This window comes from Hydra vulgaris, chromosome 04 (assembly GCF_038396675.1).
Source record: "Hydra vulgaris chromosome 04, alternate assembly HydraT2T_AEP".
NCBI classification, from domain to species: domain Eukaryota; kingdom Metazoa; phylum Cnidaria; class Hydrozoa; order Anthoathecata; family Hydridae; genus Hydra; species Hydra vulgaris.
In genome coordinates, this window is record NC_088923.1 from 3,710,153 (window position 1) to 3,725,642 (window position 15,490).

The 15,490-nt window shown below is 29.5% G+C and overlaps 1 protein-coding gene and 1 non-coding gene across 2 annotated transcripts; one reads left to right on the forward strand and one right to left on the reverse strand.

The window, feature by feature from the left end:
• Positions 1-582: 582 nt before the first annotated feature.
• LOC136079126 (general transcription factor II-I repeat domain-containing protein 2A-like) lies at positions 583-2,418 on the forward strand. The gene has a single exon (XM_065794843.1). The coding sequence runs from the start codon at positions 583-585 to the stop codon at positions 2,416-2,418; it is 1,836 nt and encodes a 611-aa protein (XP_065650915.1).
• Positions 2,419-11,765: 9,347 nt separating this feature from the next.
• Positions 11,766-11,839, reverse strand: trnan-guu (transfer RNA asparagine (anticodon GUU)). The gene has a single exon. It is a non-coding gene; the product is annotated as a tRNA-Asn (tRNA).
• Positions 11,840-15,490: the final 3,651 nt, after the last annotated feature.

Genomic DNA, 15,490 nt, shown 5'->3' on the forward strand with positions numbered 1-15,490 from the left:
AACATTTAAATTATTTTAATTGTTATTTTGTTAAATCTATTAGCAATGAATAGATTTTATTATTATTACTTGATTTGTAAAAGATTTTTTTGTATTGCCCGTAAATGCTTCAATATTAGCGCGGCTGTTTCATGGAATGTAAAAATGGGCATCACAAGTTTAGCAAAAAAATAAAAATTCCCGCAAAAAAAGTATAAAATTTATTAACTCAAAAATAATAGTATTTTTTTTTCTCTTAACGCTTTTATTTGCAAATAAAACAATTATATAAGATTGATTTTTCCTTTTTAAATAATGGTTTACATCAGGGTTGTCCAACGCGTGGTCCGCGGGCCAGAATGTGGCCCTCGTCAGCCTGTGGCATGGCCCGCATATCACTGTCCATTAATTTTGAATTTTTATTTTAATAAAAATTTCAAATAACAATAATAAAATAAGTTCTACAGCAACAGCATATTATTTATATATTTATAATTCGAATTATACATTCGATTTCGATTATACTTTCACTATATAAATCCGCATTTGAAATAATAAAACGCGCGCTAAAGAAAAAACATTATTTCTATATATTTAATAAAGATGGCTTCAGCTAAAAGACGTAGATGTGATACTGAAAGCGGTCATGGGGGTCGTGTATTTAATCCTTCTTGGATAACTGACTATTTTGTACATGAACAAAGTATTTCTATTATATGTCTAATTTGTTTGGAGAAAATTGCCGTGTGTAAAAGTTATAATGTGAACAGGCACTGCACTACAAAACATGCTGTAAGTTATGACAAATTTAAAGGCCAATTTCGAGTTGATAAGATTGAATTGTTGAAGAAAACTTTTCTTGCACAACAATCAGTGATGAAAACTAAAGTAATTAGCTCTTACAGTGCTACCAAAATAAGTTTTTTAATGGCAGAAGCTATTGCAAAAAGTGGTAAACCTTTTTGTACTGGAGATTTATTAAAAAACTGTTTAAAAATATTTTGTAAAAAGATATGTCCTGAAAAAACACCTACTGTTGAAGATCTTAGCCTCTCACACCAGACTATTGCTAGAAGAGTTGAAGATCTATCAAAAAATATTGAATTATCATTAAAAGAAAAATTAAATAAATGTGAAGCCTATAGTCTGGCACTGGATGAATCAACAGACAGAGGTGATACTGCTCAGCTAGCCATTTTTATTAGAGGTATAACTAGTAACTTTGAAGTAATTGAAGAACTGTTAGATATTAATCATATGAAGGACACAACAAGAGGAGAAGATGTTCTCTCTGAAGTGAAAAAAACATTGGTGAAATTTGAATTACCAGAAAAGAAACTCTGTGGTGTCACTACAGATGGAGCAAGTGCACTAACAGGAAAAAATATTGGATTTATTGCATTACTTAAGAAATCCATTATTCATGAAATTATTTCATATCACTGCATTATACACCAAGATCAGTTATGTGCAAAAGTATTGGAGATGAAGAATGTTATAGAACTTGTTATTCATACTGTTAACTTTATAAGAAGTCGTGGCCTTAATCACAGACAGTTCAAACAATTACTTGAAGGTTGTGGTAGTGAGGCTGAAGATAAAATTTATTTCAGCCAGGTTAGATGGCTTAGTCGAGCTGCTACTCTGAAAAGATTTTGGATACTATTACCTGAAATAGTGCTGTTTCTAAAACTTAAAGGGAAAGACACAAGCTTGCTTGAAAATATTGACTGTCTGAATGATTTGGCATTTTTGATTGACATGACTAAGATGTTAATGGAATTAAATCTTAAGTTGCAGGGTAAAGATCAACTTATTAGTAAATTGTTTGAAAATTTTGTTTTAAACATTTGTTTTAACATTTGTTTTAAAATTAAAACATTTGTTTTAAAATTAAAACTTCTGAAACAACAATTAAGTTCTAAAGTACTTGTCCATTTCAAGCCATTATCAGAAAGAAATATTAATACATTTGACTCTGAAAGATATTGTACTCTTATTTTAAAATTAATTGATGAATTTAACACAAGATTCTGTGATTTTAAAAAGGAAAAAAATGAGTTAGACTTATTTGCGCATCCATTTTCCATCAAAGCTGAGACAGTTAGAAATGAATTTCAAATGGAATTAATAGAATTGCAAAACAATAAAGATCTTAAAGAAGCCTACAAAGAAGTAGAATTGTTAGAATTTTATAAAAAATACATGAGCATTGAAGTTTTTCCTCATTTGTGCAGACATGCTATTAAATATTTTTCACTTTTTGGAAGCACATACAACTGCGAACAGTTATTCTCAAAAATGAAGCATGTAAAAACAGAACAGAGAAATAGATTGACAGATGAACACCTTACTAATACCCTTCGAATTGCATCATCAAATATAAAAGCAGACATAGATCATTTATGCAAAAAAAAAGAGTGTCAAGTTTCACATTGATCGAACTTTTGTATAACTTCACTTTGAACCTTAACTATGAGTGTAACTGTTTATTTAAATTTAAATAAAAACTTCAAATTTAATAATTTTTATTTTGAGTATTTTATGTTTGTGGCCCTCAAGTTGATTTTGAAACGAATTAATGGCCCTTACTGTAAAAAGGTCGGACATCCCTGGTTTACATTAAATAGAACAAAAATATAATTGTTAAAATATTGCTAATCTTTTGAGATCACTTTTCTGTTTTTTGCGATTTTTACGGAAAACCTTTTAAAACATGTTTAGCACTAAATTTGTTTGGAAAGCAGAAGATAGTGTGGCTCAAAATGAGGTTTTGAGTTTTTAAAAAAACGATATCATACTGTTTTCATGAGAAATGTAAGAGTGCTACTAAATTTACCGATTTATACCTGCCTCAACCCAAGCCCTCAGTTGATGTAGTTGCATCCTCTTGCATATTCTACCTAAATCAGTCGATATAGCAGCTCTCCTTCTATGTTCTCAATATATCAATACACTATCTGGTCTGCTTTTTTGAAAGCTAAAAAACCTTATTTTGAGCCATACTATTTTCTGCTTACCCATTAGTTTTATTTTGGTACACACATAAACTTACCAACTTTGCGAAATTCTCTTCACAAACTTAAATATTTTTTAATTATGTCTTTATCTTTAATATTGATAAATATATTTAATTTCTAGTCAAACTCTTTTTTTTTTTTTTTTAAAAAAAACGTTTTATGTAATATTTGGCAATTTTGTTGAATGACTTTAATAACCCCTCTATCGATTCAAATTTGGTTTAAGTAAAATTTTTTGCTCTAAATATGTTTATATTATATATTAAACAACAGAAGTATATTTTTTTTGGTTAATTTTGCTAAAAGTAACATCAAACTTTTCAAAATGAGTTAAGTTCGTAATTTCTTTTTTGCCGGTGTCATGAAATAAATTAACCCCCATAATAAATTTACTCCCGTTGCGTAAAAAATTACCCGGGGAGTTAATCTGTTTCGAAATAGATTAACTCCCCTTGAAATAAATTAACCCATGTCGGCGAAACGAATTAACTCCCCATAATATTTTAACTTCCTTGGAACAACTTAAACGAATGGGGTACCGTTTTGCTTTCGTCACGCATATTTTAAATAAATTAAAACTAAGGATTATAGGATCGAAATGCGGACAAACAACACAAAAATGTATAATAACACTGCAACAAGTGGCTTAGTTTTTCTCAATGAAAATTCCTGGTGCAAAACTAGTAGCATGGACAAATTAAAACGTCGGCTGGAATGTCGTGAGCAAAAAAAGGTGGAAATAAAGAAGAACTTATTATAAGAGTACGAGGAATGATGCGCATAGAAATACCAATAGACCCTAAAGTTGATGGAGGAAAATGGTATGATATTAAGGCATTAAAAACGAAAAACGTAAATCATTTGTTGAATGTGTTTTCTAATTTATCTGAAGACAGTTGGATGAAGTTTCCTTCAAGAAACCTGCCTTCAAATTTCAATTATGCAAATGTTTTTCATTTCATTGTTGAGTCTACGGAAACTCTTTTGTAGACAATCAAAATTTACAAGAAGAGCACGGTCAATTAGATTGCACTGATTCCGTTACTAATAAGCCGTTACGTAAAGGAAGAATGTTGCTTAACAGTAGGTTTGTTGTAAATGTTGGTGATAATTATGATGAAAAAAGTTTTACTTTTATTTAAGAGGGCATGTTCACCATTCTATGAAGTCAGAAAAACCTTTACTTGTTTCTGTGGCTCTAAGTAATACAAGTGGATATGACAATTATACAAACTGCAATTGCTGAGCTAGTGAGATTGGTAGATGTTGTCATGTTACAGCACTTCTTTTATTTTTGATTATGCCACCAAGAATGGTTCCATTGTTGAAAAACCTTGAAAATGGAATAAAGGAAAAAAACCAATGAAAAATCCTAATGTCCTTCATAACATTTCTTATCCATCAAATAAGAAGTTTAGTATAAATAAACTTTATAATTGGGACCCTCGACCAGTTAATTTACCTTAGATTTCTACAGAATCTGTTTCAAAATTTGTCACCAATTTACAATTAGCTTCTTCAAATATTGGTAGTCAATCTATGTGGAAGACAATTATACAAATTCCTTATACTGATTTTATTTTAACCATTGATGACAACTTACTAAAATTTTTTGGATTGTTTAATTGTAAATAATAAATCTTTTCTTGAAAGAAGTTCAACTTGTGGAGAAATTCTTGGGACAGTTGGAGAATCTTTGTCGTGGCACCAAGCTCGATGGTTTCTTATTACGGCTTCAATTTCCAAAGATGTCAATGTTATGGCTGAAAAAGTAAAATCTAAATGTTCTAAAGCATCTTTGTTTACTTGGCTGCAAAATAAGTTTTGGTTTCCTAAAAGTATAATGACGCTTGACATAAAATATGGTATTGATGAAGAATCCAAAGCTTTAGACAAATATTCATTTATTACCTCTTTAACTGTGGTCAAAAGTGGACTTTGGATTAACCAAAACTTCATTTAGGTGCTACTCCTGATGGTTTTATTTATGACAATGATAAATTATGTGGAATTATAGAAATTACATCCTTAAAATTTTTTAAAAATTGATCAGTAGCTAATTTAATAAAGTGTTCTGAAAATGCAGAGATAAAAGAATTATTAAAAAGACACTGTTTTTTTATTGATAAGAATAAACTAGTTTTAAAAAGAACGCATTCATATTTTTTTCAAGTTCAGCAACAACTTCTTGTAACACAAACTCAGTACTGTGGTTTTGTCCTACATTCTTCTATTAGCGACCCTCATGTTGAAAGAATTTATTGTGACCAAGAACTGCAAAAGCGCATAACAACTTCGACTTCGTTTTTTTGGTTAAATATTTTAATTCGTGAGTATTTTATTATGAAAGTACCTCGAAAGATGATGTCTTTTGTTCTTGAATAAATGTGGAAAAATAAGATTAGTTTTTATTATTCTTATTGTATTATTAACTGTTAAACTTGTAATTGTGTGAAACTAATAAGAACTTATAATTGCTTTTGGGTCTCTGAAACACAGATGTTCATAATTTACCAGCACCTTTTTAGCAAAACATTTCAAGTAAATTAGTAACTATTGTACTTATCATTAAGATATTTTTTAAGCAATTTCGTTACTCAAATATAATATTATTTTATCCAGTAATAGACTTAATAGCGATGTGGAAAATATCACTTTTAACACTTTTTTGTGTATGATTTACCTCCCTCAAGGCCAAGAAACTTCAGTCGAGGAGTTGTTTTTTTGGTTATTTTTTAAATTTTTTTATATTTGTAGTTTAATTGTGGCCCGAACCTTAACGGATAATGTTAAAGGAAGGAAAACAAGTTGACACGTTACTTCCGGGTACGTAGGCAGATTTGAACTCTGAACCTCTGGTCACGTATCCATAGACCCACCCACCAACCTCCCCTAGCCTGACGTAATTATGCAATTCCCCCTACCACTATCGAGTTGTCTCCGTCCAATCATCTTAAAGACTTCAATTTATACATAGATATCTGAAAAGTAGTATAAGCTCATATTATTAGCCTCTAGTATATATTAAGCCTTTACGTTTCATTAGTATTACATAAGAAATAGCAGTGACGGTCATTATAGATATACGGGGAAAGGGGGCGAAGAAGTACGTACTCCTGGAGCACAAATCTGATCAAGGGCAGGATATGTAACTGACACACCTACCCCAAAAGCAAAAGTGATGTTATGGTATATCTATTACAACTTCTTTGAATTTATAATAATATGAATTGGGGAACGGTTTTTTCACATCGCTACCTCGCTCAATTTTTTGTTTCCAGGGTCAAATCAGTGCAAATTTTGACGCAGTATCTTCATGACACAAGTATGAACACATTAACGTTTGTTGTTTCAAAATTAAAAAAACTCTAGATCTGCTCCTAAGGTGTGTGCCATCGTTACTTATCCATTGAGAACCTCATTTTAAATGACTAACCATGCCACCCACCTCTGGGGCAGATCTAGAGTTTTTCTATATTTAATTTTGAAAGCAAATTTAGTGGCGGATTTAGTATAGGTGTAGGGAGGGGAGGCGAGCTACCCCCTAGAACGATCAAACGGCGCCCCAAAAACATTCAAAAGTATCTTATATGTGTTTTTAAAATGTATGATAAAAGTCACGTAAATCCACTTATAAAGTGTTTTAGTCATAAGTGCAATCTTTAAGAAAATAATTTTTGGGATTTAAAATACCGCACCAAACCCCGGTCGCCCCTATTCATTGACTTGCACCCGCCCCCCGCCCCCCCTCCCCGCGACACTAAACCTCAATTCACCTCTGTTTGAAACAACAAACGTTTGTTTATTCATATTTGTGTCATATCATCCATTGAGAACCTCATTTTAATAATAAGCCCATTTAATTATCAATTTAATTATAAACTTGAAAAAAAAATAATATGCTTGGGACTCGCTGAATAGCACCTTAATTTTTTCAATTTATAGTGTTGTTCATTATTTTGCCAGATTATTCATTCTAAAATACCTCGATACCCAACTTTTTTTTATTTATTATCTCTCACATCTATCACGCATATTATATTTTTATCTATAATAATAATAAGCTATGTACAGGGTGTCTGCCAATATTCTAAGATGGATTTCCCTGACCTTTCTCTGATTCTCGACCGGTTTTCCCTGGCTTAATTTAAAGCTACGAAAGCTCAACTTCAGAGAAAATCAACTAAAATTCGCTTAGAAAAATGCTTTCAAATGGAAATATAAATATTATTAAAACCTACATTCAAAGTATCAATAGAAGGCCATGAAAAAAAATCTGCTGATTAAATTTTTACATTATGTATATGATATACAATTGACATGCAAGTTTGACATGTAGTCATTTCCCCTGTTTTCCCCCTGATTTTTTGGGAGAAAACTGAATTCCCTGTTTTCCCTGATCTGGCCGACTCCATGTATGTATTACTTCTACTTTTTGGTTTATTTAATAACTTAGTAATTAAATTAAAAATTAACTTAAAAAATATTTAACAAAACAAGGAAAATATCCATCAGCTAAACAATGACAAAAAAAATCCTCAACTCATAAAAAAACAATTTCAAACTTAATTATATTACTTTCTTTTTAAATACCAAAGAAAGTACCAACTAAAGAAAACTATTATAAGTAAAAACAAAGGAACAACAATTACTTACACAAACACACACAAAAAAGCAAGTTAAAATTGAGATGCTATTAGTGTTGAAGAAAGACTAATTGAGATGCTATTAGTGTTGAAGAAAGAGACATTACTCTATAAGTAATCTAAACTTTTTCAAACGTTCATCAAATCGTTCAACATGAACTCGTGCTTTTACAATTCTTTTTGTTTGCATTACCTCTTCTTTCGTAAACATTTCACGGTCACCTAAAAATGGTGGAATAAATAAAGTTGCTTGCTTTTGTAGAAGCAAGTCTTGAATGGTAAATCCTTTATCAACAAGAAAGGAACCTTGAAAGTTAATAAGCTCCATAATTCCACACTTTTGAAATAAAGCCACATCACTAATGCTACTCTCGTATAAATCTGATATAAATGATGCAGCGCCATTTGGATTAATTGCAATGAGACATTTCATTGTGCAATGGCTTTTATACGAAGAATAAGTATTTCCTTGCTGCGCATAATTCTCCGGCACCTCACGCCTAAACTCCGTACAGTCAATGATGGCACGGATATTCTTAAATGGTCTAAATACTTTTGGAAGATTTCTTTCATAAACTTGTCTTTCTGGAAAAATTTGAAGCTCCCTAAAATGATAAAAAATGAACAATATCCATGTTGTGAAAGCAATGTGACAAAGAGTTGCTCTTTTACAGATAACTTCAAAGACTTTGTTTCAAGTCTCGCAGACTTGTTCCAATATGAAAGTTTATACTTCACTGGTCCAAGATTGAAAAAGAAGTTGTACAAAGTAGAAAATTGAAATTCAGTAATACCAATAAAATCTTTGCAACCTTTTTTTGAAAATAAAATATTTCCCATCGACATTGTATTTGCAACTAAACAATGCAACGAATTAGGTAAAGTCTGATTTAAAAGAGCAGTGTGATTTTCTTGATTTTGATTTAAACTATTTTTTAAAACTGTTGTTTCAATCTTTGCTCCAAGCATATATTTGTCATATATATTTTGAGTAGATTTATCATTTATTGTAACAGTAAATGATGCAGAAGAATCTACAATAAAGCCATGGCTATTCCCAGCAATAACATCATCAATATTGCGCTCTGTAACTGTTAAAGAGTCTGTAGTGTTATAAGAACTAACAGATTGATATGTTACATGAAATTTTTAAATTCATCAAATTCTAGGTTGTTATATATCATTAAAAAGAGCTTCATTTGAATATTCTAAAAGTGAAAAAGTTTTCAAAATTGAACCACTCTACAAAAAGTTATGACGTTTTAAGTACCGATTTTTTGATATTTTTATTTGTTGAAGAAACTGTGGTCAAAATAAAGTTTTTCTTAACTAAAACTATTATAACTTAATCAATTCTTATCCAAAAGTTTACATCTTGGTATCAAAAGATAGATACAAGAGTTATCTACAAATTTATAAAGGTTTCTAGATTACGGACGCATCCGGGGAAAGAGGGGGCACAAAACCACCATCCATACCAGCAATAAAGACTAACAATATTTATAAAAAAGTCTGTTTTTTTTTAATGAAAATGTAAATTTTTATATACAAGATATTTTGTAATTAGCTATCAGACCAAAGTCAACTATAGAAGTTTTATCATTGTCTTTGGGTGGATGTAAGGGTGATGGTTTCAAACACCCTATTGTCAAAAATGACTCTTTTTTTTATAAATATTTATATTTATAATTAAAAAGAAATCTAGTATCAAACCAAAAATTATATTTTACAACTTTACAACATCAATAGCAGCGCACCCTTTGTTTCAAGGGGTGTAGATGAGGAAGGGGGCGTGTCATAGCTCCCTCCCCCCTCTTTTACAACCTTAAAAAAAATTATATTTTTAATGAGATTCGAAAAAATATTTAAATGTAATTAAAATAATAAACTTTAATATAAAAACATCTTATACCAAAATTCAAAATACATCACATAATGCTTAGTGATAGCTATAGATGGCTCCCCTCTGACCTGAAAAAAATTTTAAAAAGAAAAAATGTTTTATAATACTATTTTAATTAGTTTACATCTTCGCTTTTAGTTAATAATTAAGATATTAAATTCCATTAATGAAACTATATAATAATGATTGTTAACAATAGACAAGAATTGAATGTAAGTTAGACCCGTCTATCAAAAAAATTGCAAGTTCCACTACTCACTTTATATTTTTGCAAGTTCCACTACTCACTGAAATTTTTTTTGTGCAAGTTCCACGACTTGCTGTAAATTTTTTTTGCAAGTTCCACTACTCGCTGTACATATTTTTTGCAAGTTCCACAACTCCGTGTACATATCTTTTCAAGTTCCACTTCTCACTGTACATATCTTTGCAAGTTCCACTACTCACTGTACATTTTTTTTGGAAGTTCCACTTCTCGCTGGAACTTTTTTTGGAAGTTCCACTACTCGCTGTAAATTTTTTTTGCAAGTTCAACTACTCGCTGTACATTTTTTTGCAAGTTCCACTACTTGCTGCATACTATATATATATATATATATATATATATATATATATATATATATATATATATATATATATATATATATATATATATATATATATATATATATATATATATATATATATATATGTAGTCAAAAAATAGTAAAATCATGTAGTAAGATAATAAAATGCATGTCCAATTATCAAAAAAAAATGGCAACATATTCATATTAGGAAAACATCAACTCACTGAAAACATCAATGAAAATGAAAACATCACTGGAAACATCAACTCAATGAAAACATCAACTACAATGTCAGCAACTAGCTGGAACTTTTTCATATAATAATCAACAGCTTCAGAATCGTTTTCTTTTCTAGTCCAGTAAGAAATAGTAAAAGCCTTTCAATGTTGAAAGGCTTTTACTATTTCTTATTGGACTAGAAAAGACTGTCATTGCTGTATCGGAATCATATCATTCATAGTTATTATTGATATAGTATGTAATAAATATATATTATATTATAGTATATATTTAATATATACTATAATATAGTATATATTAAATATATAATATACTATAAATATAATATACTATAAATAGTATATTAAATTTAATATACTTTAAATATATTATATATGTCTATATATTTTTAGACAAATATTAGTATATTACTAATATATGATATATTCTAAATACATAAAAAAGCAATATATTATATTATTATATGATATAAAGCTTTTTAAAAATGTAATAATAAGATTGGAATGTCAATCATATTATTACATTTAATATAATAAAAAAATACTCTTTAAAAAAGTTCAACTATTCTACTTTTAAAAAAACTTCTAAGTTAATATAAAATTATAATAAAATATGCTACAAAACACCATCCTACCATACTGCCTTAAGGCCAAATTCTAAAATCGTGAAACAGTTTTTTAGCACAAAAATCGGTTCCGTAAAACGCGGGATTTGACATACCTACTATTGTTTTGATCTCCTTGTCATATGTAATATAAAGGCTTGTCAAAAATAAACAGTTATAAAGTAATTTTATTCAACGCTCACTAAATATTTATATATTATATATTTAAATATATATAATACTAAATATATTTTTAAAAAACTTTAAAATAGATTACTTACACAATTTCGTAGATATAATTATAAGTTAAATTATTTAAAACGCCTATTAAGGGTGTTTATTTCAGTGGGGGTTAGAAATACTTAATTTATTTCAGTGGGGGTTAGAAATACTTAAGCCCCCGGTTAATCCATTTCGCAATATTTAAAATAAAATAATTAAACTCCCGGGGTTAATTTATTTTGAAATAGATTAACCGGGGAGTTAAAATGTTTTAACCGGGAGTTAACTTATTGGGGAGTTAACTTATTGAGGAGTTATCTATTTCTCGTCACCGGCCTTAAATAATTGTTCATCTATTGATGAACATATCTATATTTACGGATGAAAAACTCTTGACGGCTGGAAAAAATGAATTCCACTGATTAGATTCCACTAATAATTCCACAATTAAATGATTCCACAAATTAGAGCTATTACAAACGATTTAGGATATAAAACTTTTTTAGAATTAATATTATGTTAAAATACAGAAAACGCAACAATTTTCTTGCCAATATTCAAAAATTCATTATGAAATAAACACGCTCCCGGGTGGGCTTGAACCACCAACCTTTCGGTTAACAGCCGAACGCGCTAACCAATTGCGCCACGGAAGCACACAATTCAAAGTTTAAAAGTTATTTATAAAATTAAAATTACATCTAAAATTGATGTTTATCAAAATATGTTTTAGATGGAGGGGAAAGTGGAGCACCATGACACACTTTTGGTTTTTGCAACGCAACAATTTTTTGAATGCGTTTTTTTTTAGGCGATTGGTTTAGTTTGTAGAATAAATTAATACCTACAAAATAAGTTCTATTAATTACCAAAATATAACAGGTTAAACTTGTGAGACTAGTTGAAGTAAAATTAAAAATTTGTTTCAAGGTACCACACCCATGGGGTACCTTAAAACACACAGTGAGCATCATTAAAAAAGTGAATAAAAAGTATAAAACACAGAGAAAAGGCAGATTTTTTTTTGAAACATAAATAAATTAATAATTATAAACCAAATAATGCATCCGATCGTGTAAATTACATTATAGAAGACCAGATAATACATCGTTTTAAATGTCATTCTTAAGCGTCAATAAATAATGGCTTTGAATCAAAATGGGATCTCCTTGTGTTATATTTACATAAATCTTTTTAAAATTGACTATAAATGTTATAGGAAATGATTTTTAGAATTGTTTATGACTCAATGGAGTACTATTCTACAGTTTCAGGGCCCTCCACAAGTGCTGCATAAAGTTACCACATACTTGCTAATAGAAAACAATTGCTTTATTTTTAGTATCAACTTAAAATCTTAAGCTTAATTGTTTTTTCAATAATTTTGTTTAATAAAGTAAAAAGTTTATGGATTGTAATTTACAAAATAATGTTACTTACTGATAGACACATTGAATAAGGTACCTTAAAACTTATGAACTTTAAAAACTAATAAATTACTTTGCCATCAAAAAAATTCAAATTTTGACCCCTCGCACCCCTCGGTCTAATGATGTCAAGTGATATAATTTTTTTTTTTTTAAAAACATAGCTCTAGTAGTAACTCTTTCACTATATGGAAGCGGTTGCCACAACTCTTAAGAAGCCTCCACAATTACAATGTTTCATGGTGCCCCACTATTCCCTATTTTTTTTTAAGCTAGTTTTCTTAATCTTAAGCTTAATTGTCATTAAACATTGTTTAATAACTGAAACATTATAGGGGAGACTGGGGCTAGTTGGCAGCAGAGGTAAGTTGACGAATTGCGTTCATCTTTAGAGCCTTTCATCAGAAATTGACAAAAATTACACAGAACCTTCCTAATTGACCATTTCATCACTCACTATAGTATTGTGGATTATAGTATTATAGGATTCGTTATAGTATTATAGGATTATAGTATTATAGGATTATAGGATTCGTGCATGCGTGCATTATAGTATTATAGGATTCGTGCATGCGCATGGAAGATATTACGATTTATGTGTTTTTCGGACATCGCTTCCTTTTTAGTTTACAAAGAAAATAGTATGAAAAATAGTTATAATAAAAACTCTAGTCTCAACTGGTTTTAACTTTTTAAAATTTAACTGGTTTATTATTTCCAGACTTTTTTCAATAGTTACCGTTTTTTAGGATAACCCTTACCCTAACTCTGTTATACGCACAAATATACTGTTTATTGAAAAAAAGGCGTTTGGGGTAAGTTGGCAAAATTTTCACGGGGTAAGTTGGCTCATAGCAATTACTATGGAAAAAAAAAGTTTTTTTTTTTTAAGTTAATTTCTTTTTTTTAATTTTTAACAATAAAAAATTTATTTTTACAAAAAAATAAAAAATAAAATTTATTTTAGGTTTTTTTTTTTAGAGATAAAAAGTGGACAACTGTTTTGGCTGTTATACGTACTAATATTCGGTACCAGCTAAAAGTAATATTAAATTTCTCGCTTAAAATTGCTGCCAAAATAAATAGTACAAAAATTTCTATAAACTTTGCACTTATTAGTACATAATCTTTTTTTTCTTTTTTGCGCCAAATTTTAACCCCGGTTAAGTTAGCTAACTTTTTTCTTTTTTGAGTCCCTAGAAGGGCCCTAAAAAAATTTTATTTTAATGAATGCAAGTTAAAAATGTTGTTTAAATTCATACTCTTCAAGATTGTGCTTTAGTATTTACACTAATATACGGTACTAATTAGATATGTTATAATAATAAACTATATTAGATATTTTATAATAACATACGGTACTATATTAGATATGCTAGAGTAGTATTTAGTACAAGAAATTTTGACGTTAGAGCTACTGACCTATTCAGTAGTATTCCACACCCCCCCCCCCCCCCACCTACACAATTTTTGCTCCTACGGGCCTGTATTAGATACGTGTAAATTAGTATTTATTAGTTATGTTATTATTATTGTATTAATTAGTATTTGTTAGTAATGTAATTAGTAATGTAATATAATAATAACTGTAAATTAGAAAAAACGGTAATACTGCACACGGTAATAAATTAATGTACATGATTATAATATAATCGTGCAAAAGGAAAATGGAGATAAGTCATGAAATGTCACTTTACAGTATTAGCAATATAAAATTGATGCAGTTGCAACTTTTTTTGAAAAGTACGATTTCAAGCCTTAAATCGTGTGTTCATTTTTAAAGCGGATATCTAAAGTTCAAACTTTTTTCCTTGATACTTAATACTATTATTATTGGAATGCCGTGGATAATTCATTTTCCTTTTTTTTTTTACTCATCTCCCTTTTCCTTTTGCACTCAGATATATTATTTATAATGAGGTTATAAATCTAATATACTTACACGTAAACGGTAAAATGTAAAATCTGTACTGTAAAAATTAACAAAACTGTAAAATTAATGAGCTTTGAACAAAAATGTCTTTTATCAAAAGCCCAGCGTCCTCTCATAATTTTTTTGTTTAAAAAAAGGTAATACTACTTCATCATATACTAGTGCATGATGAACTTAGATTAACTAGTAATTCAGTGCAACCTGTTGCATGTCTTGCTGCCTTATAGGATAAGCTTTCTAAGCAACGAATAGAAAAAGTGAGTTTTGTGTTTTCAATACTATCAAAAATCTGCCATATCTAAGTAGTATCTATTGTTATCTATCATATAGTTGAAGGTGTCTTACTTACTTTGTTTGCTTACCCGTAATTTAAAATATATGTATGTTGTGTTCTTTCTGAACCTCTGGCCTAGTCTTCACTCACTACTAAGTTGCCATATTTACATTTGTGTTCTGTCAGAACCTCTTACGCATTTATTCACCCTTAAGCTACTATTTGTGTGTTTGCACTCTGTCTAAATCTATGGCAGTGTTATCGCATCAGTAACTTACCGTCTGTATGTTTTATTCTATGTAAACCTTTGGCACGGTTTGGTCTCTACGAGTTAGTGACTACAACCATATTACATATATTCATCATAATTTTAAGAACTCCTTTAAAATACAATACTTTTCCTTATGCATTTCCTGGTTCTTGTCTTCAATTTTTTAAAGTACAACTAATTAAGTAAATAAACACTTAAGAAATAAACTCTGACTTAAATTTTCTTTTATCGACCAATTGCTTTAAGGCTACTTATTGAGTAAAGACTAGAGATAGTATCTTGATAAAATACTCATCCTTGGCAGGTATCAACTGTATCCAGCAACTGCTTTGTAGAAGACATCCGAGACAATCTTGTAGAAGGCATCCTGTGTACCTATCCCTTAAACTACTTCTTCATCTA

What these genes read in the sequence shown, in the direction of transcription:
- LOC136079126 (XM_065794843.1), top strand. Translation starts at nt 583, where the DNA reads ATGGCTTCAGCTAAAAGACGTAGATGTGATACTGAAAGCGGTCATGGG.